Below are 27382 nucleotides of genomic sequence, written 5' to 3'. Positions count from 1 at the left end.
CCGGTTCCACTGACGCCTAAAGAACCGTCCAGACGACTCTTCTTGCCTGGGTTTAGCTGCTTTGTCTTTGCGCAGCATCCGACGGCATATTGTAATTGCACCGCTTCCAAGACCAACCTGGCACAATCTAACCTTCGCTAATAGTACGCTTATTAAACCTAGCACAACACCCAACAACGCCGTGCTCAGGCCCCAAACAAGGAATACACAAAGTATGATAATCTCTATGCGGTATCTGCTTCCCACAAGAAATACAGTTATTCACTTTTTCTGACATCCGTAAACCACTGAGGCAAGAAAAACTAAAATATTCCCCAACGGGTACTTAGCCAACTTTGACTCTGTCTGAAACTCCGAAAAATTTCAGAACCGCTGCTTCTGCATCGGACCATGCGGCAAAAAAGACTGAGGATATGACGTCGGTCATGCGCATTTGTACCCTGACGTCCTGATGTCAGTCTTAAGCGCCTTGACCGACGTCAGCCTAATACTTTGATATTCGGGCCGACCGAGAACAGCGGACTACCCAAGTGTACGGACTGCAGCAATGTGAGATGAAGAACATCTTAGAAAGTTGCTGGAGCAACTGTCTGCGTTAACATGCATTTTTGTGCGTCTGAAAACAGACCCAATAATATGCACAGATTTTAAATATTTCTCAACTTAGAAAGTTGCTGGAATAACTAGATCTGTGCTAGCATGCATTTTTGATGTGGTAGTGGGGCTTGTTGCAGTGAATGCCTCAAGCTGTCTCCCTCTTTTGACTGGGTTGTGGGCTGCTGCCTGCAAGTGGTTTAGGCTGCTATTAAATGCACTAAACCAGAGCAGTTAGCAGCCCAGCCTGGATGCTTCCCTTTGGACTGGATTCTGGGCTTATTGCGAATGGTTTAGCCTGCTTTTTTAAGGTATCAAAACAACAGCAATTATCAGCTGTGGGTGGTCGGTGGTGGTGAATCACTGGAACTAAATGCCAGTTAAGAATGACCATGGACATCTCAGACGAAATTTTGGCATGGATGCAAGGGGGGGGGGGGGTAGCAGTACCAAACCTTAGAGTGCAAATTGGAAAAAAAAAACTGTCTACACCCCTGCAAATAGGGTACAGAAAATATGCAGGAGGATGCTTGAATTTAGAGATGAAAAAATGTCAAAGTAACCAAGGTACTAGAAGCAAATAACCAAAGAAAGGTAATAGAGTGGGAAGAGCCCAAGCAGATGTTTGGACTGTAGGTTAAGAGATTGCTTTTCCTACCAGGAATTGAGATCAGAGTACAGGAAAATAGAAAGTGATAAGGGAGTGGTAGGGGAAAGGCCTGCTCTGGCAGAGTTTTTTTTTTTTTTTTTTTTTAGAGAAAAAGTGGCTATTTAAAAAAGGTAAATGTAAAATACTGCCATAATACAACTATAAGAATCAGTCAAAGGAGGTCAGAAAATATTGGGAAGAAAGCATGGACAGTTTACAAAGGAAGGGGAGCAGGATAACTGCATGGCTCTCAAATAAGCAATAAAGCCCAAAAGGTTTCAGATTTATGTTTGGAAGTATTTGCAGTTATTTTTGCAACCCAAGCAAACTTCAGAGATTTTTTTCCTCAGTTAGATAACAACTGCTGGAGATGTAATGGAAAAGAGAGAGGGGGAGTGTTTTAGGTCAACAAAGGTGGTTTTGGCCAATGCAAAATGAGTGAATATTTTACAGTGAAACTATTTTTGCAAGCAATGGATCTTGCCTTTTTCTCCACTGTTGTGCAACCTCGGAATTAGTGAGTGTGTATGTATATGTGTGTGGGTATGTATATTTCTGTGTGTGTGTGTGTGTGTGTGTGTGTGTGCGTGCGTGCGCATGCTTACATACATTGTTATGTAACTCCATAGGGCGTCCCACAATATGGGAGTGAAGAGGTGCTTGACACCCTGCAAAAAAACATTTCTTCTAATGTTCACTGTGGGTAGTTTCTGCAAATGATCTTAGATCTATTTGCATTCGTTGCAACCACCTTTGGAGAGTCAACATGAATCCGAGAGATGCAACTGGGAACATGTTTTTGGGAGTGTAATGATTTGGCAGATTTTAAAACTTCCTTACAAGAGTGCTTGGTCAAAAATGGTGAGGCAACAGATTTCTGTAACTAAGGAAATGAATCTTTTAAACTGGTACACAGGATCCGAATTGCCTATGCACAGTGGGAATAAAGTACAGTTGTGTACACTTACCATAAATGCAGATGTTCGAGTGTATTCACTGTTGCAGTCATTACATTTGGGTAATCTGCTGGCAGGTTGCCTTCAGCCCGCCTGAATATCAAAGTCTTGGGTCCTGCGTTGGTTGCTGTCTCCTCTTCCATAACGTCAGGTCGTCAGGGGTATAAAACATGCAGCCGACGCCATTTGTCAGGTGCCCCCCAAATGTGGAGCAAAAATATATCTATATATAAATGCAATTGTAACAACATAAACTTTACCTTCATCTAAAAGCAAATACACCACAAAGGCTGTAGAATATAGTGAAGGAAAGAGAAGTTCTAGAAAAAAGGGGGTTGGCGGGTGGGTACCTCGGACTGCAACAGTGAATACACTCGAACATCTACATTTATGCTAAGTGTACACAACTGTACTATGTTCTTCGTGTTTCACTGTTGCAGTCATTACATTTGGGTAGAATCCCAAAGCTATGGATGGAAGTCTGGAACTAAATAGCATTAGGAGCGGCTACAAGGCCCTGCAGAACTGCAGTGGCAAAGCCTGCCCTGGACTTAGAGAAGAGAGGCAAATGATAATGCTTTGTAAAAGTATGAACAGAGCTCCAAGTAGCAGCTTCAAGAATGTCTTTGGTTGGCACCAGTCTGAAAAAAGCTGCTGAGGTAGATGCAGCCCTGGTGGAATGTGACCTGATTCCCTTGGGCACCGGTTTACCATGATGCAAATAGCAGAAACGAATGCAGTGGCTTATCCACTTCGCAATAGTCTGCTTTGAAATAGCCTTCCCCTCTGATCCTGCAGCAAATGCCACCAGTAGCTGCTCAGACTTTCTTAAAGATTTGGTCCTGTTTAAGTAGAATCTTACTTGTCTGTGTACGGCCAAGGAATGCAGAATCCGCTCCCCCTTCTTCTGCGGATTTACTGTTTTAGCAGAGGATGAGAAAAGATGGGAGGCACTGTGTTGTAATGAGCCGAGATGGCAGAGGCATGGATTTTTATTGATGAAAAAGATAGTCCCTTGTCAAGCATCTCAGTCAAGTATCGTAAAATCTGAGGAAAATTTGGCTTTGCTGTGTCCGTCCCTTGTGCTTGGTTCCAAGCACAGAATGTCTTCCATTTATCAGCATAAGATTTTCTAGTACTAGGCCTTCTCGCTTCCAAAATGACATCCATCACAGATTTACTGAGAGGTGTTGTTTGAATAATTACATGATCAGCCATGCTGCCAGGTTCAGAGTTTGGAGCTGATTGTGCAGAATTTGATTGCTCTGCTGAGACAGTAGATGACGTAATTGAGGCAAGTACCAAGGAGGGAGTTGAGACATATTCCTTAGAATTGGGTACCAGTGCTGGCGAGGCCAGTCCGGGGCAATTAGGATCAGTTTTGGTTTTTCCTGTCTGACCTTTAGTAAGAACTTGGGAAGAAGAGGCAGAGGAGGGAAGGCATAGACTGATAGGTTTTTCCAACTGAAGTATAGGGCATCCACATTCCATGCTTGTCTGTGATAAGTCCTTGTGCAGAATTTGTCCAGATGATAACTTTGGGGAGACGCAAATAGATCTATGTCCGGACTCCCCCATTTCTCTGTTATCATGCTGAAGACATGTGGATCCAGTTTCCACTCGTGAGTGTCCATACGATTCTGCTTAGGTCATCTGCCAGAGTATTTTGTTTTCCTGGCAGGAATTGAGCTTGAAGATGTACTTGGCAAGTCAAGGCTGTATCCCACAATGCCATGGCTAGTCTGCAAAGTGGGTAGGAATGTGTACGCCCCTGCTTGTTTATGTACCACATAACCGTGGTGTTGTCCGTCTTTATCAGTTGGTGTCCTGGATGAAGTAAGTCCTTGAAGGCTGTCAGGGCATTCTGAACAGCTAACATCTCCTTCTGGTTGATATGCAGATGCATTTGTTTTGGGCTCCATATGCCCTGAATGCATCTCCCCGCCAGGTGGGCCCCCCAAGCATAGTCTGATGCGTCTGTAGTTAGGGTTTGGGTGGCAGGGGCTAGAGTGAAAGACCGTCCCATGTTCTGGTGACATGTCTCTGCCCACCAAAGAGACTCCTGTTGTAGGCAGGGAATGAGAGGAATCATTGTTTCCAGACTGTGACAATGTTGACTCCATAAACTTTTTAGATACCACTGTAGTTTCCTCATATGCAGTCTTGCATAAGAAATTAGTAGAATGCAGGATGCCATGAACCCCAAAGCCTGCAGAATTTGTCTTGCAGACAACTGGGTTTTTGTTGCCATCTATTTGAAATAAATAGTCAGTTGCCTTTGTTTGTCTGGCGTAAGGTAAGCCATCTGCGCAGTTGTATTCAAGCTTGCACCCAGGAATGTAATCTTTTGAGAGGGTACCAGTTGTGATTTCTTTCGTTTGTGTACCCTAGGCATGTTAGAAGCCTTTTTACAAAAGCCAGATGTTGAAGAAGAATGTCCTTGTTTTCTGCTTGAATGAGACAGTCGTCCAAGTAAGGATAGATTTGTATGCTTCTTTGTCTGCAAAATGCAATTACTGGTGCCAGGCACTTTGTAAAGACCCTGGGCACAGTAGATAAGCCAAAGGGCAGTGCAGAGAATTGGTAATGCATAAAACCAGCCTTGAAGCGGAGGTATCTTCTGCACGATTCCCTTATTGGGATATGCATGTATGCCTCTTTTAAGTCTAGAGTCACTAGCCAAGCGCTCTTGCCCAGCATGGGCAGAAGCTGTTGCAAAGTCAGCATTTTGAATTTTGGGATGTCCAAGAATGTGTTCAAAATCGATAAATCCAGTATTGGGCGCCAGGCATTGTCTTTTCTGGGTACCAGGAACAGTCTTGAGTAAAACCCTTGCCCTTTTTCCTGTTCTGGTACTGGCTGAATAGCCCCCATATCCATGAGGGACGCAACTTGTTTCTGTGCCTCTGCCCACTGATTTTAGTGGCAGATCTGGCCAACCGTTTGGAATTGGCAAGGTATGGAAATTAAATCTGTATCCCTGGGATACTATGTTTAATGCCCACTTGTCCTGGGTTATTAATTGCCAATTTTGAGCATGAAGTGCTAATTTTCCCCCGAAGGGGGCTGCCAAAAGATAAGCGCTTGGTGATGGCAGAGGGAAGTCATTGAGACTGTTTACTGTAGGGGTTGTGCTTTGTTTCCTCCAGATTTGGAGGTAGAGGCACCCCATTGCTTTGACCTGTAAGAACCCTGTGATTGGTTATCTAGAGCCTTTTGAGCACCTGGATTTGCCCAGTGAGGCTCTGTCGGACACAGGAAAGGACCAATTTTTTGTAGGCCAGTGTCTACTGAATCGTGATGGCTGCACTTGTAAGAAGTCTTTTACAGTTTGCATAGACTTTGCTTTGTCTTCCATTTTCTTTAAAACCTCTTCTGCCTTATAACCAAACAGAGTATTATGCTATAAAGGTGCATCCAACAATTTAGCTTTAACATGATCAGGCAGATTTTGCTCCTTGAGCCAGGCATGCCTTCTAATCACAGATCCACTAACTGCGGCCCTGCAGGAGGCCTTCCAAGGAATCAAAACCACATTGCAAGGTACGCTTTCCAACCTGTTCTGCTGCATGCAATAATTCCTGTAATTCTTTATTTTCCATACATTCAGAAATCAACATCATTTTCTGTTTCAATAATCCCATAACATGCTGTTGATATTTAAGCATATGAAACTGGCAGTTTAAGACCCTAATTGCCAAGGCTGCACACATATAAACCTTCTTTTCCCATCTATCCAGTACCCTGGAATCTCTATCAGAGGGGGTAGGATTCTTAGCTGTTGAGGGATTTATACTTCTGGGACCCTGTGAGATAGTTTCAGGGTCAGCAGCAGGATTTTTGAATAAAAATTTGTGGGAGTCAGGAACCCTGTAATATCTGTCTGGCTTACTAGGAGCCGGAGGTAGGGAATCTGGAGTCCTGGTAGATTCCGAAAAACACATCATCAACAATGTCTAATACAGGAGGTATGGCCAAAGGCCTATGCTGAGGAAGAAGGAAATCCCCAAGCCTCTTTTTTGATTCTGAGAAATCCTGACTTTCCCAATGAAAATGTTCCCTCAAAGTATGCAAGGTTTATCCAAAAGAATAATCTTCATGAGGAGATGCAGATGGGATGGATTTCTCTGCATCTGAATCCTAATAGGGTAGTATAGAAAATTCTTAATCAGAAGAAATAGAAACCTGATCTGAAGATTCATAATCAGTGTCTTGCCTAGGCCTCTTATCGGGGGGGGGGGGGGGGGGGGTTGGGAACCCCTGATCAAGGTAATTAAGTCGTCAGCCATTTTGATCATCTGTTTTTTGGGCATAGAGGCTTGAGCATGTGGCTCATGCGTCGGTTTTCTAGCCTTAGAAGTTGCTTTTGTCTTTGTTTTTGAAGCTGGTGTCGGTTTTATATAGAAATGTTGAGGCCTGAAAACACCCTCAGAAGCCAGTGCCTGCTCAGCGGCTCCGGACCCATCCGAGGGAGAGACAACTGTGGGTACAATACTCTGAGAATCTTGTGGCATACCGGACTCCGCATGGGTCTCGGCAGAGGCCTGCGACTCAAAAGTAGCGGGTATCAGGGGTTGCAAAAGCGCCTCACTGAGTACCGGCGACTGGCTTAGGAGAAGCTTCATCATCAGTTTTGGACCTCGACGGTTTGTCTCTGTCCTTTTCTTTCGGTTTTTGTGAACTCCGGTAGTCGGATTGCTATCCGACGACATTTCAGGGTAATTAAATCTGTTTCCAAAATATTTTGAAGCAAAGATATACCGACGCTTAATAGTGCGTTGGTTAAATCTAGCACAAAACCGACAGCAACGCATGTTATGATCTGGGCCTAGGCAAGGAATATAGTATAAACGAAAATCCTTATGAGGTACTTGCTTCCCACAAGTAATGCAATTATTAGCTTTTACTGACATCGGTAAGGAGCAAGAAAAAGTTTCCCCAATGGGGTACTTAGCTTTATTTGAAGACTTCGGTTCTGAAAATCGAATGCGAAAATTTCAGGAGTTGACCAACCGGCACTTGCGAACCGCTTCTGCTTTGGGCACCGCGTGGTAAGAAAGACTGAAGAAAATGGCTTCGGCTTCATGTTTTATACCCCCGATGACCTGACGTCATGGAAGAGGAGACAGCAACCGACGCAGGACCCAAGACTTTGATATTCAGGCCGACTGACTGCAACCTGCCAGCAGATTACCCAAATGTAATGAGTGCAACAGTGAAACACGAAGAACATCATGCACTTTCACACAAAATGTCATTCTGTGGAATGTTCTGAAATTTGGAAAAAGTTGTTGTTGTTGTGTCTTTCGGCTTTTCCCGGTTAGGGGTCGCCACAGCAGAACTCCAGTCCGTTAATGATTGGCAGATAGATTTTTACGTGCCAAGTTGCCAGCCCTGACACACAACCTTCAACGAAGGTACGCCCATTCACGCATGTCTCCACGCAGATGTTCCAAATCCTGTAACTTACCACTGGAGGCAACTCAACTCTTCCAGTAGGGTCAAGTCATAAATCCTAAATAACTGAGAAGGACGTCTGCTTCAAGTGTCCCTTACAGCAAAAAGGGAAGACTCTTACCCAGCACCCAGAAAAAAGAAGCAATGAAAAACAATTACAAAAATGTAATTGGTCTTCATTTTTACTTTCGCTTGCAACTCATTTTCTACAGAAACTGCTGCTTCACTAAACACATCCTCTGAACAAATGGAAAGGTTCCTGATCTTGGTGATAATTTTAAGCTAAATGTGTCAAATCTAAACTTAACCCCATACATTTTTAACCTAAACCTGTCAATCTAAATTTAACCCTATAACATACAAACCTGAAACAACAAACTACATTACATGCACAGAAACACACTACAGGAAATTCCAGCTTTTTTTGCCTTTACCATCCAAAGGCAACTCATCCAGTTTTTATGTAACCTAAAAGGCAATGTCACTCTGACCAGCAGACATACTAACATATTCAAAGCCTACACCCCACAGACCTAACAGAACTGATTTTCTTTGCAAACAGATCAACTAACTTATCTTTATTTTGGGAAAATAACTATTAGGAGTCAACATTGTGCCACTGCCCATAGCAGCCAAATGTGGGCACACATACATATTCATCTGAGAATGTACACATTCTAACTACGCAATTAAAACCTTCACAATATGTTCCTGAAAAACATTCGCTCTTACGGCTTCAAAGCATTTATACAAAAGAGAACGGAAAAGCTGTAGGCATAAAATCATTCATTCATAAAACAGTCTTCCTTCTGACAGCTGCATGTAAACCAGCTGAAAATATTTAGCCACTAAATGAAGCAGAACATGTCATTTTACTGCAACACATGGCCCATTCAAATCTTCATCCCCTGAAAGTCCTATCATCACCCACCAGTTCACCATCTCTTACCTAGGAATCAGTAAATAAACATACAAAAGGGGGATGGGGAGAAGCAAGCTCTTATTTTCTTTCAGCACACCTAAGGAAACCCTACAGGAAAACAAAGTTTACTTCTCACAATAACTGCATGCTTGTCATACTCAAATGCAGACATCTGGTTTAAAGTATCATTTGTTCATCATACAAGTGTTAGCTGCTTTTCGCCAAGTCGTTGGAGGATGCAGAAAAAGAACTGTCAAGCACAGTTCTCAAATGTCCTTGATTTTGCCTCATAGTTTTGATCTGTTCCTTGGAAAATTTGTGGCTTTCTGGAAAATAACTGAGAAATGCACTCACAAAATAATGACAAACTTTTGATTTTCACACTTCATATCACACATAAAAGGCAAGCAAATGCAAACCTTATTATCCTTGGCAAATGTCTAAATGTTAGACCAAAATGCAAAACCTTCCCCGGACTTTGCACCTTTGCCCCTCATTCTTGCCATTAGGTCTGTACACCAGCACCATCAAAACAGCACTGTTTTGATCTTTACACCTGTAACTTTCTATACAGTATTGACTTCTGATATACCAAATAACATTTTCTTATTTATTTCATCTTTAGACAGTTTCATTTTAGGTTCTTCTGACATGTTTAATGCGACAGACAAATGCACAAACACACCGGAGAGCTGAAGAAAAGATTTGAAAATGCGTAATTTCACATGTATCATTTAGGCGCACTATATATAGGAAATTCAATGTCCCATCATTTTCCAAAAGAAACCTAGAAATTTTGCACTTCCAAAGTCCCAAGCAGAGAAGCACAGCTCTATTATTTCACTAACCTCATCTGCACATTTATCCACTTTGCACTTTTCTTCCCTGGTAAGTACTAGGAATATGGCAAAGCATTCACAAATAAACCACTTCTCAACCAAGAAGGTGGGGGAAAAACAATAGCAACATCCGATAAGAAATCTCTCTTTAAAAGATAAAGTTGCAAACAGTCCGATTTCCATTTTCTCTCCCTCTATAAACAGCTGCCTGCTTCCCCCAAAAATATATTTTGAGATGAAGCAACTCATCTTATGAATCGCTAAACAAACAAAAGCTAAACTTCATAATCCTACTTAGCCACTATCCGTATTCGTCAAAATATTCAAAACTTCAGATAATCTTCTGAAGACTGGCTTTATCTGCATAGCTTGCCTTGGCTTGGAAGACTGGTGCTGTTTGTTTCATGAAATCACCTGACAGACAGAGAACCCCCGAGACAAGTCTCACAAGCAGCCACAGAGCTTGCCGGGAAGGATAGCATTCAGAAGCTAGTTCAGTGCCCCCTTTTGGATGCATACATTCCATACATTAAGAGATGAGAAGAGAGAAGAAAGGGAGAAATAAACAAGTCTCTTGATTCACGTGTGTATGTGTGTGTGTGTGTGTGTGTGTGTGTGTGTGTGTGTATATATATATATATATATATATATATATATATATAGCTAGATAGATACACACACACTCTATATTACTGGCCCCTTACAAGTTAAAAAAAAAAAAAAGAATAGATACTGCACTACTCATTTTCCCCTACCAAACAAGCACCTGCCACCACTACAATTTACAGTTTAACACACAGCTACATTTTTTTCTTCTTTCCTATTACACATCTTCAAGTGACTGATGTGTCAGCATATATATGTACATACACATCATTACAAATACGTACAATGATTTGTTCTTCCTTTTCACCAGTTTCTTTAATTATAATCTCAATCTCCTGATTGAGTCCCTCCACACTGTTTCTGAACCTTGAACTAGACGACTTTGACATGGGTATCGCCACAGGGATCAAGACGCTCTTTGGGATTGGAGCCTAGAAAAGAAAAAAAAAAACAAGCACTCTATGAATCCAACATGCAAACTTTACAGACAAGTAACAAATCTTGAGTAAATCTTATATTACCCCAGCCGTTACGAAAGATCACAGATATTGAGGAACATAACTAGAACACACAGCCCAAAATGTACAGGTCAGTCAGTTACACTGACAATGATGGTGCAACACAGAGAAATTAAAAATAAATATCACATTCATATCAAAGTATGCTTTTAACAATATGGAAGGCTTCATTTTAGTTTTTGACAATACTAGGTAGGCAATCGTTCAAATACAAAATAAGCATACTAGACAGTGTATTTTGTCAGATGCAACAAAGGAGTTTACAATGTGAATATCATGTAAGCACTGCATAATCAACCGTAGCACGGTATCAGATAAAGTTAAGCAGGTTATGGGTTAATACTAAATATTCACAACAGAAAAATGAACACACCCAAAAAATAAAATATCCATTTTAACAAATGTTAATGGTAACACATTAATACTGAGTACAAGGTTTACAATATTTACATGGGCAATCTACGGTATTAAATAAAGAAACATAGAAAAAATGGCGGGAGAAGGATACTGACAAAGAGGAAGAGGAAAGAAATACTAACAGGGATAATGAAAGGAATGGGTAAAAATTAGACGACTTTCAAGTATATTATGAAGGAAGCTACATTAACAGGCAATGGTCAGGCAGTTCCGCAGTGTGACTATAAAGAAAGGAAAATAAACAGACGACCATTTATCCTAACAACAAGCGGGGATACAGTAGCATTCTATTTAGCCCGGAACTGATAGGGACAAAGAGAGATAATTGAAAGGAGGAGGGTGTCATGAATTGAAAATGTGCAGTGCATGTGAAAGACGTTCTGTGATGCATCAGAATGGCAGCAAGAGGAAGAAGCCATGAGAACATGAGTCACAGACAGTGTGTCAATGATGCAGAGCTGCCACAAATACAAACTGCACACATTTTCTTAAAAAAGGTAAAGGCAAAATGGCAGAATTTAATTTTTTTTTAACTTGAGTAGTGTTGATATTTCAGAAGGTATAAAAGGGCTTTTCAAAAAGGGTTTCAATTTTGTGCTGTCATATAACCTTGACTTTGTTATAGCCTTAACACAGTTGAAGTTATACAATTGTAAATGGAGTTTGATTTTTTTCCAGATAAAATCCCCATTTTGCTTGGTATTCTGATTAAAAAGAAAAGTACTTTCATACCCCCTTAGCACCTGATGGATATCATGCTTGAAAGCAACTTAGACAAGTCCCTTCATAAAAAACAAAAAAAAAAAAAAAAATTTAATGGCAATCTTACAAACTGCAAAAGGTGCATTTTGAAAGAACTAACTAAAAAATAAGACCATTCGGGTAATGAAACTATATAAAGGGAAAGGAGTAGTACTGATGGACTATGCAGATTATTCTGGAAAGATTTCATTGTTATTGGCAGATGATACAACATATAGAAGTGTGTCCAAATTGCACAAAACAAAATATATTACCAACTCTGGGATCTAGTTATCTATGGTGCTTTGGCAAATTACATTTTAAGAGTTTCTAATTCTAGATATAAATGTGATTCCTTCTATTTTCAGGATCCCCAAAATACATAAGAATTGTTTTGATCTGCCTTTGAGACCTACAATGGCAGCAAGGGCATCCAAGACTAAGCCACTGGTAAAGTGTAGTGATAGACAACGCAAACAAATTCTACACAAAAAAGTACATATTTTATGTTTGCCTGACTGAATTAATGTACATATTTTCTGGCACTGTTTTATGTTTCTCATCTGTCCTGAAACTGTTTTTCCCCCTCCCTGCCACCCTAATCTTGTAGAGTTGTTATAGATGGTGGCTTTGCAGTTGCCCACCCCTACTGTAAATCTGATCTGGGACAACCCTCCCACTCTGGTGTTTACTCTACTTAATACAGAGAAAACATTTGAGAAGGCCAACCCATTTAGGTTCTTAACCTCTGCTCCTCCTTCCTCTCTCCTTGCACTTTACTAAAAAAAGAAAAAAAAAGTATTTTATTTTGCTTTTGCCTCCTCTTAAAAGTACTCAATTGTATTTATTCTGCTGCATTTATTACTGCTTGGCAGTAGCCTGATTAAATTGTAACTGTTATTCTAAGCCTTTCGGTTTAAACACTTGGGCTTCAGACCAGTTGTTTTACATTAAGAAGGCTTATGGTCTGCACTGTTGTGGCAGGGACAGGTAGCTTACATCCTTCTAAATTGGGAATTGCTGACTGAAGGCTCAGTATCTGTTATTCTAAAAGTGTATTAGTTCTGGTTTAAGCACCTGGGCTTCAGGCCAGTTATTTTACATTAAGAAGGTTTGTGGTCTGCACTCTTGGGGGGGGGGGGTAGATTCTGCCCTTCTGAGCTGGGAATTCTGTTTAAAGGATTATTGTGCCTACTTACTTGAACTGTTTCTTTCTAAAATTGGTGTGCCTTGTTTGCTGTAGCATAGACTAGATTCAGGCATACTGAATCTAGCTTTGTTTGTATAACTTGAGCACTAATCCAGGCCATCTTTTTTGGAGAAGGCTGCCCTGCACCCTAGTGACAGGAGTGTGCAGTTAGAACTTGTCTGAATGAAGACTGCTGGAATAAGGCTCAGTTTTGAGACGTTTTACTGGTTAACTGGGTAATATGTTAAATCAGTTTGCTTGTTTTCTATTGTTATACAAAAATTGCACTTTATTCATCTGCTTTTCTTGTATTTGTGTTTCTTCCTACTTTATTGCATTTATTCTGCTGCATTTATTACTGCTCGTTAGTAGCCTGATTAAACTGTAACTGTCATTCTAAGCCTTTGGTTGAAGCACTTGGGCTTCAGACCAGTTGTTTTACATTAAGGTTTGTGGTCTGCACTGTTGTGGCAGGACAGGTAGCTTACATCCTTCTAAGTTGGGAGTTGCTAATTGAAGGCTTAGCATATGTTATTCTAAAGAGTGTATTAGATCTGCTTTAAGCACTTGGGCTTCAGGCCAGTTATTTTACATTAAGAAGGTTTGTGGTCTGCACTCTTGTGGGAGGAGAGGTAGATTCTGCCCTTCTGAGCTGTGAATTTCTGGTTAAAGACTTATTGTCCCTGCTTATTTCAACTGTTTCTTTCTGAAATTGGTATGCCTTTTTTGCTGTAGCATAGACTAAATTCAGACCTGCTGAATCTAGCATTGTTTGTATAACTTGAGCACTAATCCAGACCATCTTTTTTTGGAGAAAGTTCCCCTGCATCCTAGTGGCAAGAGTGTGCAGTTAGAACTTGTCTGATCGAAGACTGCTGGAACGGGGCTCAGTTTTTAGCTTTTTATTGGTTAATTTGCTTGAATCAGTTTGCTCATTTGCTAATGTTATATTACAAAAAAAAAAAAAAATACACTTTATGCATCGCTGCTTAGCTAGGGTTATTCCTGGCGTCATAAAGTCTGCTCTTCAAATTTTCCCTTAGAAGAAGCCAGTTTTTCTAGTTTTAGCACTCAAATCTGTTTCTTTGAGCTACAAATTACTACAGCACTCAACTTTCTTCACTTGTCTAGAGGAAAACAGTTTTTGGTAATTAATAAATAAGCACCTATCCAGGCATGTCTAAAGGTTAGCTCCTGGTGTTTTCTCTCCTCTACCTGATGAATCTGGGCATCTTGCGGCAATGCAGCAATTGCCTCATGTACACAGACAACCCTCTCCTCCTACCACCCAACACTACAACCTGTGAGAGATGCACTTATATAACCAAACTGGAATCAAAGCTCTCCTCACCCAAGACTGGACTAGACAGTCAAGAGGAGAAGGTAAACACTTGCACCACACCACACTCATTACATAGTCCCTCAAAACCTATACCACCAAATCACACACACAGTAACACAAAACACACACCTACATTTGCGGAGGCTCTCAATAAAAATCTGCTCAAGCAACAGAGACCTCCAAAGCAGAAACGCACTCCACCCTCCCAACATAACCCAGATGACACATAGCCCACAAACTCAGTGTGCCATTCAACCACAGCCCATAAGGGATAACAACATACCCAACACTCTAGTCATAGATGACTCTATAATCAGGCACACTGATGTTCCACTCACCAAACTAAACAAGGAGAAAGCTACTGTCAGCTGCCTGTCGGTGCCAGGATCCGCCACATAACGCATGCACTCAGGTCACTCAAAAGTACAGATATGACTCTGTCATTGTCCATGTTGGTGTGAATGACCTGAGACATACCTCCCTGGACTACATGAAAAGAGACATGGAGGAGATCTCCAATCTTGTAGCCCAGGCAGGTATGACCCTAGCCCTGAGTAGCATCCTGCCATCACCTAGAATGATATCACAGTACAAGGACAAAATGATTGACTTCAACAATTGGCTAAGCTTCTGGTGTCATTCTAAGGGGATCCAGTATCTGTCTGCCTGGGATGACATGATCGACAGACCACAATGCTTTGCCAGAGATGGCCTGCACCTATCGCCCTTTGGATTCTGGAAACTGGCTAAGGCTCTTGCCACCCCTATAGTGCCGTTTATAGGCAAGGTTCAAATGACAAATTCACCACTGCAACAGGTACAAGCAAGAAAATCTGAGGGTAATGCTACTCAATGCTAGAGGTCTAAACCTCAAAATGCATTCACTCGAGGCACACCTTAAAATGGAGAACATCGACATCTGTGCAGTGACAGAGACCTGGTTCAAGGCTCCAGAGAGCACCCCTGCATTACCAGGCTAAAATTCATACCACACCTTTCGGCCACCTAACCTGGACCGAAACACTAAAGGTGGAGCTGTGTCCATATTCATTAAGGATATCCACACCTCCAGGCTAGTTGCTCAGCATAATGCATCCAAGATTATCCAAATGCAACTAACTCTGGTCAAGACCGCAATCCAAACTGTAACTTGCTACAGATCCCCCAGGATTCCCACTCCTCATTTCATGATACAGTGGAAAATATTAGGGTGCAACCCAACACCATAATATTGGGCGATTTCAACTACCCCACCATTAACTGGGAAAACTACTCACGTACCAACTCTTTTGCTCAACGTTTTCTGGAATTCATAAATTCCAACGCCTTGGATCAACTTATCCACACACCCCCACCAGGGGCAACAACATCCTAGACCTGGTCATTACCAACATGGGCGACTGGTGTTCCACACCAGAGGTCAATTCCTCGTTGGTCAGATCAGATAAATTACAGTTCTGTACCTACCATAAATGTAGATGTTCGAGGGTATTCACTGTTGCAGTTATTACTCTTGGGTTATCCTGCTGGCAGGCTACCCGCAGTCGGCCTGAATTCCAAAGTCTTGGTCCTACGTTGGTTGCTGTCTCCTCTTCCCTGACGTCAGAGCGCCAGGGGTATAAAAGATGCAGCTGATGCCATTTTATTCAGTTTTTCTTGCCCCAGATGTCAGGTGCCCCCAAAAGGGTAGGCTAAAAAAAAATTATGCCAATAAACATGCATACACTAAAATAAACATTTCCTTCATCTACAAGCAAATGCACCACATAGGGTGCATAGAATAGAGAAGTACAGATAAGACCCAGCAAAAGAAAGGGGGATAGTGGGAGGGTAACCTGGACTGCAACAGTGAATACACTCAAACATCTACATTTATGGTAGGTACACAACTGTACTATGTTCATCGTGTTTCACTGTTGCAGTCATTACTCTTGGGTTGAATCCCAAAGCTGAGGATGGGTGGCTGTGGCTAAATAGGATTAGAAGAGGCTATGAGGACCTGCAGAACTGCAGTGGCAAAGCCTGCTCTGGATTTACAGTAGAGAGGTAAGTGGTAGTGCTTTGTAAAAGTGTGCACTGAACTCCAAGTTGCAGCCTCTAAGATGTCTTTAGTTGGTACTCCTCTGAGGAAGGCTGCTGAAGTGGCTGCTGCTCTGGTTGAATGTGGCCTAATGCCCTTAGGCAGTGATTTGCCATGTTGTGAGTAGCAGAAACTAATGCAATGGCCTATCCATTTTAAAATAGTCTGTTTTGAGATGGCCTTTCCTTGTGATCCTGCAGCATATGCCACTAAAAGTTGCTCAGTCTTTCTGAAAGCTTTAGTTCTGTCCAAGTAGAAGCGTAGCTGTCTGTGTATGTCAAAAGAAAACCAACTCCCAAACTTCAAAAACTGAAGACGAACTACGATCAAAAAAAGGAAGCCAAAGGATCGGTGCACCAAAGTCTAACGGTTGTACAAATCCAAGCTGAGAAAGTGTGGTGTACACACGTCAGTTTATTTAAGCCACTAAAAAAATATATACACAGCTTTTCGTTGGCGAGTCTCCACCAACTTCTTCAGAATATTAAGAAATGTTAAAAAAGTCACCATTGACGTAACTTACTTAAATGTTACAAAATAGCCACATAATAGTAACACTGCCTCCTTCGGTTGAAAATAAAATTTACATATTTAAATGAATTTAAATAAATTCCCATACAAGCATTAACCCACCCAAATCACTAAACTGCCAAACTCACAAGAGGCAAGATCATCAAAGCAGCCGCTGCCTTATAAGATAGGAAGCCTGTCAAATCATAACCGAAGTTCCCTACAGGTTAAACTACATGCTCACCAAAAACTAAATTAATAACTAATGTCCTGCACTGGCAATACAGGCTAAAACAACCATAAATGAAACTATCACCCTATTTAAATACAAGGTTCACAGCCCTGTAAATATGTTCTAATAATATAAAAATAAAAATGTAATATTAAAGGTAAATAAAAATATTAATTATATGTAAATAAAATAAATTAGATTAAAAACATGTTAACTTTCTACCTTTCCAGGCTTTTCAATTTCAAAACACAATTGATTGACAGCATATTATTCAAACCTGGGTAATGATATGCTTCTAGTTTTAACTGCCATAACAGTTCCTTGAGTTCCAAAATTAATGAATCAGGACCTCCCCTATTGTCTGGTACAAACTGGTCTATAACAAACAATGTGCTCCACAAGGATGGCGTGCAGGGTCAAACCAACAACGTAAAACCACCAACGACCAGCAAAAACGATAGTGAACATGATATAGTAAAGATTATTTTATTGTTGCTCCAAAACCATATGTACAGTACACTGGTACAGTAACATATGGTTTTGGAGCAACAATAAAATAATCTTTACTATATCGTGTTCACTATCGTTTTTGCTGGTCGTCGGTGGTTTTACAACCTGGTCTATCACAGTAAAACTGAATTCATGGTCAGGGCACTCCTTAATGTGCTTAGCTAGGGCATTGACCATTTTCTCCATCCAAAGAATGCAGAAGTCTCTCACCCTTGTTCTGTGGGTTTGGATAAAAGGTAGGCAAGTGGATGGTTTGGTTAAGGGCCACACTGGACACCACCTTAGGCATAAATGTCGGGTTTGTCCTCAGAGAAACCCTGTCTGGATGGAAAATGATAAAAGGTTCCACAACCATGAGTGCCTGTAACTCCGAGACTCATCTTGCAGAGGTTATTGCTAGGAGCAGAGCTGTTTTCCAGGATAAGAATTTTATATCAGCTGTTGATGCTGGCTCAAAAGGAGGCAGTGTGAGTTTTTCCAAGACATAATTGAGGTCCCATGCAGGTATTGGTGCTCTCCTTGGAGGTCTTATGTTTTTGGCCCCTCTGAGGTACTGCTTATTAAAGGATGAGAAAAGATAGATGGTTCCGTATTGTAATGGGCTGAAATAGCAGAGGCATGGATCTTAATTGATGAGAAGGATAGGTCTTTGTCCAGCATCTCAGTTAAGTATTGTAAAATCTGAGGAATATTTGGTACAAACGTGTCAATTCCTTGTGCCTGGTTCCAAGCACAGAATCTCTTCCATTTTTCTGCATAAGATTTTCTGGTACTGGGCCTCCTGGCCTCCAAAATAACATCCATCACAGCTTTGGAGAGAGGAGTGTTCTGAATGGCTACATTATCCGCCATGTTGCCAGATTTAAGGTCCTGAGTTGGCTGTGCAGGATCTGACTGTTTTGTTGGGTCAGTAAGTGAGAAATTTGAGGCAATGTCCAGGCTGGACCTTGAGACAAGTTCTTTAGGATTGGGTACCAGTGCTGGTGTGGCCAGTCTGGGGCAATCAGTATCATTTTTGGCTTCTCTTGTCTGACCTTTAGGAGTACCTTGGGGAGGAGAGGCAGTGGAGGAAAGGCATATACTGTTAGGTTTTTCCAGCTGAAGGATAAGGCGTCCACTTTCCATGCTTGTTTGTGATAAGTCCTTGTGCAGAATCTCTGTAGTCGGCAGTTGTGAGGGAGGCGAATAGATCTATGTCTGGGCATCCCCATTTCCTTGTTATCATGCTGAAGACTTGTGGATTCAGTTTCCACTCATGGGGATCCATGAGGTTTCTGCTTAATTCGTCTGCCAGAGTATTTATCTTTCCTGGCAGGAATTGTGCTTGCAGGTGAACTTGATAAGTCAATGCTGTGTCCCACAAAGTCATGGCTTGTCTGCAGAGGGGGTAGGAATGTGTGCCTCCCTATGTACCACATGACTGTACTATTGTCCGTCTTTATCAGTAGTTGTCCTGGATGAAGTAGATCCTTGAAAGCTGTCAGGGCATTCTGAACAGCGAGCATCTCTTTTTGATTGATATGAAGATGCATCTGGCTTGCGGGCCATGTGCCCTGAATACATTTTCCTGCCATGTGGGCCCTCCAGGCATAATCTGATGCATCCGTTGTTAGTGTCTGCCTGGCTGTGGGTAAAGTGAATGGCTGTCCCTTGTTGTGGTGACAGGCCTGTGCCCATCGAAACTCCTGTTGCAGGCAGGGAATGAGGGTAATTAATGTTTCCAGGATGTGGCAATGTTGAGTCCAAACACTTTTTAGATACCATTGTAGTTTCCTCATATGCAGTCTGGCATATGGAATTAGCAGAATGCAGGATGCCATGAAGCCCAAAGCCTGCAGAATTTTTCTTGCAGATAACTGGGTCTTTGTTGTCAACATTTTGAAGTAAGAAGTCAGTTGCCTTTGTTTGTCTGGCGTGAGATAAGCCATCTGGGCAGTTGTATTTAAGCTTGCACCCAGGAATATTATCTCTTGAGAGGGTACTAGTTTTGATTTCTTTTCTTTACTGTGTACCCTAGGCAAATTAGTAATCTTTTTACAAACGCCAGATGCTTTAGTATAATGTCCTCGTTCTCTGCTTGAATAAGGCAGTCGTCCAAGTAAGGATATATTTGAATTCCTCTTTGTCTGCAAAAAGCAAATACTGGTGCCAGGCATCTGGTAAAGACCCTAGCCGCAGTAGATAAGCCAAAGGGCAGTGCAGAGAATTGGTAGTGCATTGAGCCAGCTATGAATCGGAGGTATCTTCTGCAAGATTGTCTGATTGGGAATGTGCAGGTATGCCTCTTTTAGGTAAAAAGTCACAAGCCAAGCCTTCCTGCCCAGCATGGGCAGAAGCTGCTGCAGAGTCAACATTTTGAATTTTGGAACATGCAGAAATGTGTTTAGAATAGACAGGTCCAGTATTGGTCTCCAGGCTTTGTCCTTTCTGGGTACCAAGAAAAGTCTTGAGTAAAAACCTTGTCCCTGTTCTTGCTGTGGTACTCGCTGAATGGCCCTCATAGCCATGAGGAATGAAACTTGCTTTTGTGCCTCTGCCCATTGATTGTGTGGCAGGTCTGGCATACCTTTTGCCCTTGGCAGGGAGTGAAAGTGGAACCTGTAGACCTGAGACACTATGTTCAAGACCCATTTGTCCTGGGTGATCATGTGCCGAATTTGAGAAAAAAAGTGCTAGTTTTCCCCCTAAGGGGGCTGCCAAAAGATAAGTGCTTGGTGCTGGCAGAGGAAAGTAATTGGGACTGTTTCCTGTATGGCTGTGATTTGTCTTCTCCGTTTTTGGAGGTAGAAGCACCCCATTGTTTAGGCCTGTATGAGCCTTGGGGGCATCTGCATCTGCCTCCTTGTGGCCTGTCTGACACTGGAAAGGACCAATTTTTTGTAGGCCAGTTCCTGCTAAATCTGGGTGGCTGCACATGTAAGAAATCCTTAACTGTCTGCATAGATTTTGCTTTGTCCTCCATTTTCTTCAACACCTCTTCTGCTTTAACACCAAACAAAGTATCATGCTGTAATGCAGCATCTAATAATTTTGCTTTAACATGATCAGTCAGATTCTGTTCCTTTAACCAAGCATGCCGCCTAATGACCGAACCCATAAAAGCGGCCCTGCAAGAGGCCTCCAGAGCATCAAAACCACATTGCAAAGTATGCTTTCCCACTTGTTCAGTTGCATGCAATAAATCCTGCATTTCCTTGTTTTCTGCACATTCAGAATTTGTTAACATTTTCTGTTTAAGCAGTGACATTAAGTGTTGCTGATTTTTAAGCATATGAAATTGACAATTTAAAGCCCTCACAGCCAAGGTAGCAGAAGTGTAAACCTTTTTCCCCCATCTGTCCAGTGCCCCTGAATCCCTATCAGAGGGGATAGGGTTTTTTGCAGTGGAAGCCTTGACCCCTTTGGGACCCTGAGAAATAGTTTCTGGGTCAGCAGCAGGGTTTTTATAAAGAAATTTAAGTGAATCTGGAACCCTTTAGTATCTGTCTGGCTTAACAGGTGCAGGGGGTAGAGAGTCAGGAGACAGGCCGGACTCTGAAAATACATCATCTACAATGTCTAAAACAGGAGGGATAGCAAGAGGCCTGTGCTGAGGTAGTAAAAGAAAGTCTCTGAGCCTTTTCTTAGATTCTGAGTAGTCTTGGCTCTCCCAGTGGAAGTGCTCCCTCCTGGTATGCAGGGTTTCTCCAAAAGAATAATCCTCAGGAAAGGAGGCTGAAGGGATAGATTCTTCAGCATCGGAATCCTCATAGGGAGGGAGAGAGTATTCCTGTTCAGAAGAGGAGTCAGAGGAAATGGAAACCTGATCTGAAGATTCATATTCTGTCTCTTGCCTAGGCCTCTTATCAGGAGGGGGATGGGAACCGCTGATCAAAGTAATTAGGTCTTCGGCCATTTTGAGCATCTGTTTTTTTAGGCATGGAGGCCTGTCCATGGACTTGCTGCACTTGTTTCTTTGTCTTTAGTGGTGCTTTAGTCTTTGCCTTTGAAGCTGTAGTCAGTTTTATATATAACTGTGTAGGCCTGAAAACACCCTCAGAAGTCGATGCCTGCTCAGCGGCTCCGGACCCATCTGAGGGAATATTTTCCAAGTGTCCAATACCTTGAGTTTCCAGAGGCCTAGTCTGCTCCATGTGGGAGTCGGAAGCGGCCTGCGGCTCTGAGGTAGCGGGCGTCAGGGGCAGCGACTGGCTTAGAAGAAGCCTTGTCATCAGTTTTGGACCTCGGATGCCTGCCCTTTTCCTTGTGTTTCTTGTGAATTGCGTTAGTCGGATGGCTATCCAACGACATTGTGTAATTAAATCTTCGGCCAAAGTAATGAAATGCAAAATCGTACCGACGCTTAATAGTGCGTTGGTTAAATCTAGCACAAAACCTGCAATTAGCAAAGTCGTGATCCGGGCCTAGGCAAGGAATACAATAAGAATGGAAGTCCTTATGATGTATTTGCTTCCCACAAGAAATACAATTATTAACTTTTTCTGACATCGGTCTGGAGCAAGAAAAAAGTTTCCCCAACGGGGTACTTAGCTTTAAATGAAGACTTCGGATCTGAAATTCGAACACGAAAATCTCAGGAGTCGGCCGACTGGCATTTGCGAACTGCTTCTGCTTTGGGCACCGCGCGGCAAGAAAGACTGAAGAAAATGGCGTCGGCTGCATCTTTTATACCCCTGGCGCTCTGACGTCAGGGAAGAGGCGACAGCAACCAACGCCGGACCAAGACTTTGGAATTCAGGCCGACTGTAGGTAGCCTGCCAGCAGGATAACCCAAGAGTAATGACTGCAACAGTGAAACACGATGAACATCAAGCTAATCAGCCTAGGCATCCACATCCCGCCCCCACCCCCCATTACGGAAACCACCATAAAAAAATTTCTCCAAAGCAAACGTCACGCTTCTTAAGACAAAAGTGGCAAACTTCATGACACCCATGCAGATGGACAATAGAGGTACGACTGCTGAATCCTACACAAATGCACTTTATAAGCACTTACGCGAGTGCATGGTCCGTGCTATTTCCTAACAGAACCAAGATGTTATCCTCCAAAAAAAGGAAGCCAATATGATGGTCCCCTGCCATAAACAAACTCTACAACAGAAGAAAGAAACTGTTGCAAAAAAGAGTAAAATCTCATGACTGGAAGAACTCCCTGGTCAGCCTCAGTAAGAAGCTTAAATCCCTCATAAAATCCTCCAAAGCTAGTTATGAAAACAAAATCGCCACTAATTCTAAAGACAACCACAAAGCATTCTATAGCTATGTCAGGAATCTCAATGGCAACACTCAGATCTGCTCTGTGTTATGGCACAATGGCATTAAAAATACAGAACCAACTGATATTGCCACCATCCTGGCAGATAGGTTCAGTGCTAACTTTACCCCCCCTCACCTGCTAAAGGGCCCATCTCTATACCAGAAGAATGCAAAGTTCCTGTAATCACGGCTGCACAGGTAAAAACCACACTCTCCAAAGCCAAGGACACAGCATCCATGGGACCTGAAAATATCCCAGGCTGCATTCTACATGAACTACAGAATGAACTGGCACCCACCTAAGCACCAAGTTCAATCATAGCCTCACCTCAGGCTTTGTGCCCACTGAATGGCACATAGTGACGGTTATCCCACTTCACAAAGGGGGAGCCACCACTGACCCCAGGAACTACCGGCCCATTAGCCTAACGAGCCTGGGCTGCCATGCCATGGAACTTCTTAACAAAGACAAATCTCCAAACTCTGGACCCCACCCAGTTCAGGTTTGTAAAAGGCAGATCATGTCTCCTAAACCTGACTGACTTCTTTGAAGCAGTCACCAAAGCCGTAGATGAGGGTAAGGTGGTTCACACAGCCTATCTAGACCTCGCCAAGGCTTCTGACACCATCTCCCACTCTGGAATTATAGATAAACTCACTAAACTAGGTATAAATCCCTATGTCACAAGTTGGGCTGCCAGCAGGCTCACTGACAGAACCCACACTGTGAAAGTAGCAGACTCCAAATTTGACTTCAGACCAATGACAAGTGGAGTACCACAGGGTTCAGTGCTGGGTCCTCTCCTGTTTGGTATCTACTTCTCAGAAGTACAGGCAAACACAGAAGATCTTTGGCTAACGAAGTTCGCAGATGACTGCAAAGTAGGAGCCATAACTGCAACTCCTAACGATGTGTACATCCTACAAAAAGGCCTCACTCAGACAGATGCCTGGTGTCAAAGCCATGGCCTCAAGCTCAATGCCAAAAAGTGCACCGTCATCCCCTTTGGTAAAAACTCTGTACCCATGAGCTACCACATAAGTGGTAGTCTACTTAACACTGAAAGTGTGATAAGAGACCTTGGGACACAGGTGGACAGTAGTCTCTCCTTTGATAATCACATCGCCACAGTAGTCAGGAAATCCTTCTACGTGGCACACCTCATCACAAAAGGTTTCTCATGCAGGAAAAAAAGAGGTCATTGTTCCCCTCTACTCGTCACTCATTAGACCCATTATAGAGTACAATGCCCCTTTTGGTATGTACCTCATAAGACATCTACAACAACTGGAAAGTCCGCAGAAATATCAAACAAAGAGGATTACTGGACTCAAACAGATGCCCTATGCAGACCGTCTCAAAAAACTCCAGCTTTACTCCGTCGCATATCGCCTACTCAGAGGCGATCTCTGCCTAATATACAAAGCTATGTCAAACCCAGAGCTGTTGGACATGCTCCACTTAAAGAAATCCCAATCACTCAGAGCTACATGCTCTGGGGACCTAAACCTTGTCACCACAATAAACAGAACATACTGGAGGGATAGATTCCTGTCCCAGAGACTTCTCATACTCTGGAACAAACTACCTATCTATATCAAACAAAGCTCCTCATTAGCACTCCAAGAATAATCTTGATGATTGGATGGGAAATAGGAAATTCACTCCGGGGATCACCTCTGTGGCTCTGCTCGACAGGGGCACAGGAAAATAATTTTCTTGGGTGGCGAAAGCCAGGGTATCTTTTTGGCTAGTCTTGTATAAGCCCTAGGGCCGATAGCCTAGTACCTACCCTATGAACCTATGACATTCTTGGCATTTATTAAAAAAAAAAAATGAACTCAGTGGGATTTTATGACATTATGTTTATTACTGTGGATGTTAATTTGTTTACAGTAATTCCACACACAGTTTAGAAAGTTTTTTTTTTTTTACAAATGCTTGATGCATATGATTATTCATCTACAACAGAAATGTGTTTTTGTTGTTACATAACATCTTTATATACTTCCAAGGAGAATATGTTCATCCGACAGCTGGTGTAGCTATGGACACGGCATACACTCCTTTATATGCCTGTGCAGTCATTGTACTTAGTACCAATAAGCACACAAGAATACAGAGCGCAGAGGCATGCTTTCCCATGGGGCAGTACAATGGTAGGCTAGGCAGAGCTGCTGGGGGGGGTGTTCCCAAATGGGAGAGGGTAGGCTATCCCTTCAAGAAGAGCAATCCAGTTTGCTCCTCAACACCTGGCGCTCTCAGGAGAACAAAGGGCCAATTGGGATTCCCAGACAGGAAAAAATGGGCTGTAGGGCTCTTGCCTAGCTTCAGAATACCCAGCTCCTATTCCCCAGAAACAAATGAGCTGCATGGGGGTGGGTAGTGGACCCATGGAACAAGACGGTCTATATTACAACGCTGAAATGGCTAAACACCGAACACCATTTCAGTGACACAAAGAGCGAACTACAAGTTACGTGAATGGCCAGATCAGTAATTTTTTTTCCTAGGGGAAAAAACTGCTTGGCCATCACCATGAATTTGCCCTTTTCCCCACTGTAGTGCAATCTTGGAGTTGGTGTATTTAGTTAGGAGTGTGTGTAATTTTTGAGATAATGTATCATGTCTGGCTGGCCTACTGTTTTTTTTTTCCCCTAGGAAAAAAATCGGTGATCTGGCCATTTGTGTAATTTGTGGTTTGCTCTTTATGTGTCACTGAAACGGTGTTCTGTGTCTAGCCGTTTCAGCGTCGTAATATAGACCCGGGACAAGATACAGGCTCTGTGTTATAAGACTGCATTTTAACACCTCATACAGAGCAGAGCAAAAAAATAAATAAAAAATCAGCTGGTGACAAAGTGCCTAACAAAAAAATTAGCTACCAGAACAAATCTCATAAAATAGAAGCCAGATATCGGTATTATAAAACCCCACAGCAAATTAGGAGTATTGGATGAAAATAGAAATTTGGAACAGGTTAATTTCACAAAGTAAACTTCGAAAACTCGTGGTTAATTGAATTAACAAACTGCTTTCATTACGTTTTGCATGATAGGTATACCTAGATAATTAAGCAGTATTTCTAGTATATATTTTATCCATGTATTAAACACAGTTAGAGAAAATGCAGGACTACCAGTCATAGGATAAACAGAAAAGTTTAGAGGATACTGAAAGCAAATAATATCAAGAAAAACTATGAAGTTAAGACAAATACAATACCTGGGAGCAGCAGATACGCTGTAAGATAAAAATCTTAATATGATTTAAGCCGCCAGGGGAAATCGGAGATTTCCTTATGTACTGGTGCTGCGGTAGCGGTCGCCTCACAGTTAGACGTTGCTCGTGCGATTCTCAGTTAGAGCGTCTTCTGTGTGGCGACATGCGTGAATGGGCGTTCCTTCGTTGAAGGCTGTGCGTTAGGCCCGGCAAGCCAGCACGCAAAACTCTATTGCCAATCATTAGCGGACCGGAGTTCCGCTGTGGCGACCCCTAAAAGCCAAAAGACACACACACACAAGAAAAATCTTTGGTAATGGGTAGCATGAGGTGTTGCAACCTTAGAACACAGACCCTGTAATTTATACATTTATTTTACAAGTTGTCACCCCATGCACACCAAAATGGGGATAGTCAAAAGTCAACTTATTAGGATTTCTAGGTTGACTTTTGGTGATACCCAATTCCATACAGAAATACAAGCAGTTAGGGACATGTTTTTAAGGGAGAGGCTATCCCAAAAATTTCTGGATCAAACAGCACATATATGCAACAAAGAGAAACACAAACTGTATGGTCATTTTAAAAGCAGGTTTCCACAGGGTGAAAAATGCTGGACATGGGCAATGGATTTTAGATCAAGGCAAAGGATTCTCTGTTACCCCTTTTGTTGCATCTTATTCAGGTAACACCCCGATTATTGGTGGAGTTTCGATAAACACTGGAAAATATCTGAACATCTTGACACACCCCTGGAATTAACTGGTACAAGTCCACTGACTGAATACAGTAGAAAGCCTAACATCAAAATTATAGAAAGATACATTATGGTTAAAAAAAGAAGTTATGTACTCACCATAACATTCCATGTTTGTTGTCCATAATCTCACCTTCATTCTTGAGGGTTGGGTTAAGAACTGAGCATCGATTCCGACTCGGCCGCATACTAAAGCTCAAGAGCTGTCACTGGCTTGAGGCTAAACCCTATCCCAAGATGCCTAGCGACTGTTACCCAGATTCCGTTTGAGAGAAACTAATCACTAGACTATGCAACCCAGTATAACAACAGATCCTCTGCCCATAATTCCTAAGGCATGAAGGGAATCAGGAAACTTACAGCCAATTTCAGAAAATTCCTCTTGATCCTCCAGGAAGGGGGAAGGAGAGTGGGATGCAAGAATGAAGGCGAGATTATGGATAACAAACATGGAACGTTATGGTAAGTACATCATTTCTTTATGTTATGTTGTCCTGTCTCACCTTCATTCTTGATGGTTGGGACAGCGTCCCCAGCACCTTCTTTCTACAGTGGCTCAAGGGACTAAACTCTTCAGAACAG

General features: G+C 42.2%; 1 protein-coding gene across 2 annotated transcripts in view; it reads right to left on the bottom strand.

The window, feature by feature from the left end:
- FAM117B (family with sequence similarity 117 member B) overlaps positions 1-27382 on the bottom strand; it is a 1541712-nt gene that overhangs the window by 201520 nt on the left and 1312810 nt on the right. For both annotated transcript variants that reach the window (XM_044075095.1, XM_044075096.1), the window contains exon 5: positions 10308-10454. In XM_044075095.1, the coding sequence (XP_043931030.1) occupies positions 10308-10454 (147 nt within the window). The remainder of the gene's footprint in view (positions 1-10307; positions 10455-27382) is intronic.

Source organism: Protopterus annectens, chromosome 6.part0 (genome assembly GCF_019279795.1).
Source record: "Protopterus annectens isolate FY-2018-M chromosome 6.part0, PAN1.0, whole genome shotgun sequence".
Classification (NCBI taxonomy): Eukaryota; Metazoa; Chordata; order Ceratodontiformes; family Protopteridae; genus Protopterus; species Protopterus annectens.
Note: the sequence above shows the minus strand (reverse complement) of the source record. Positions and strands in the feature narration are given on the sequence as shown.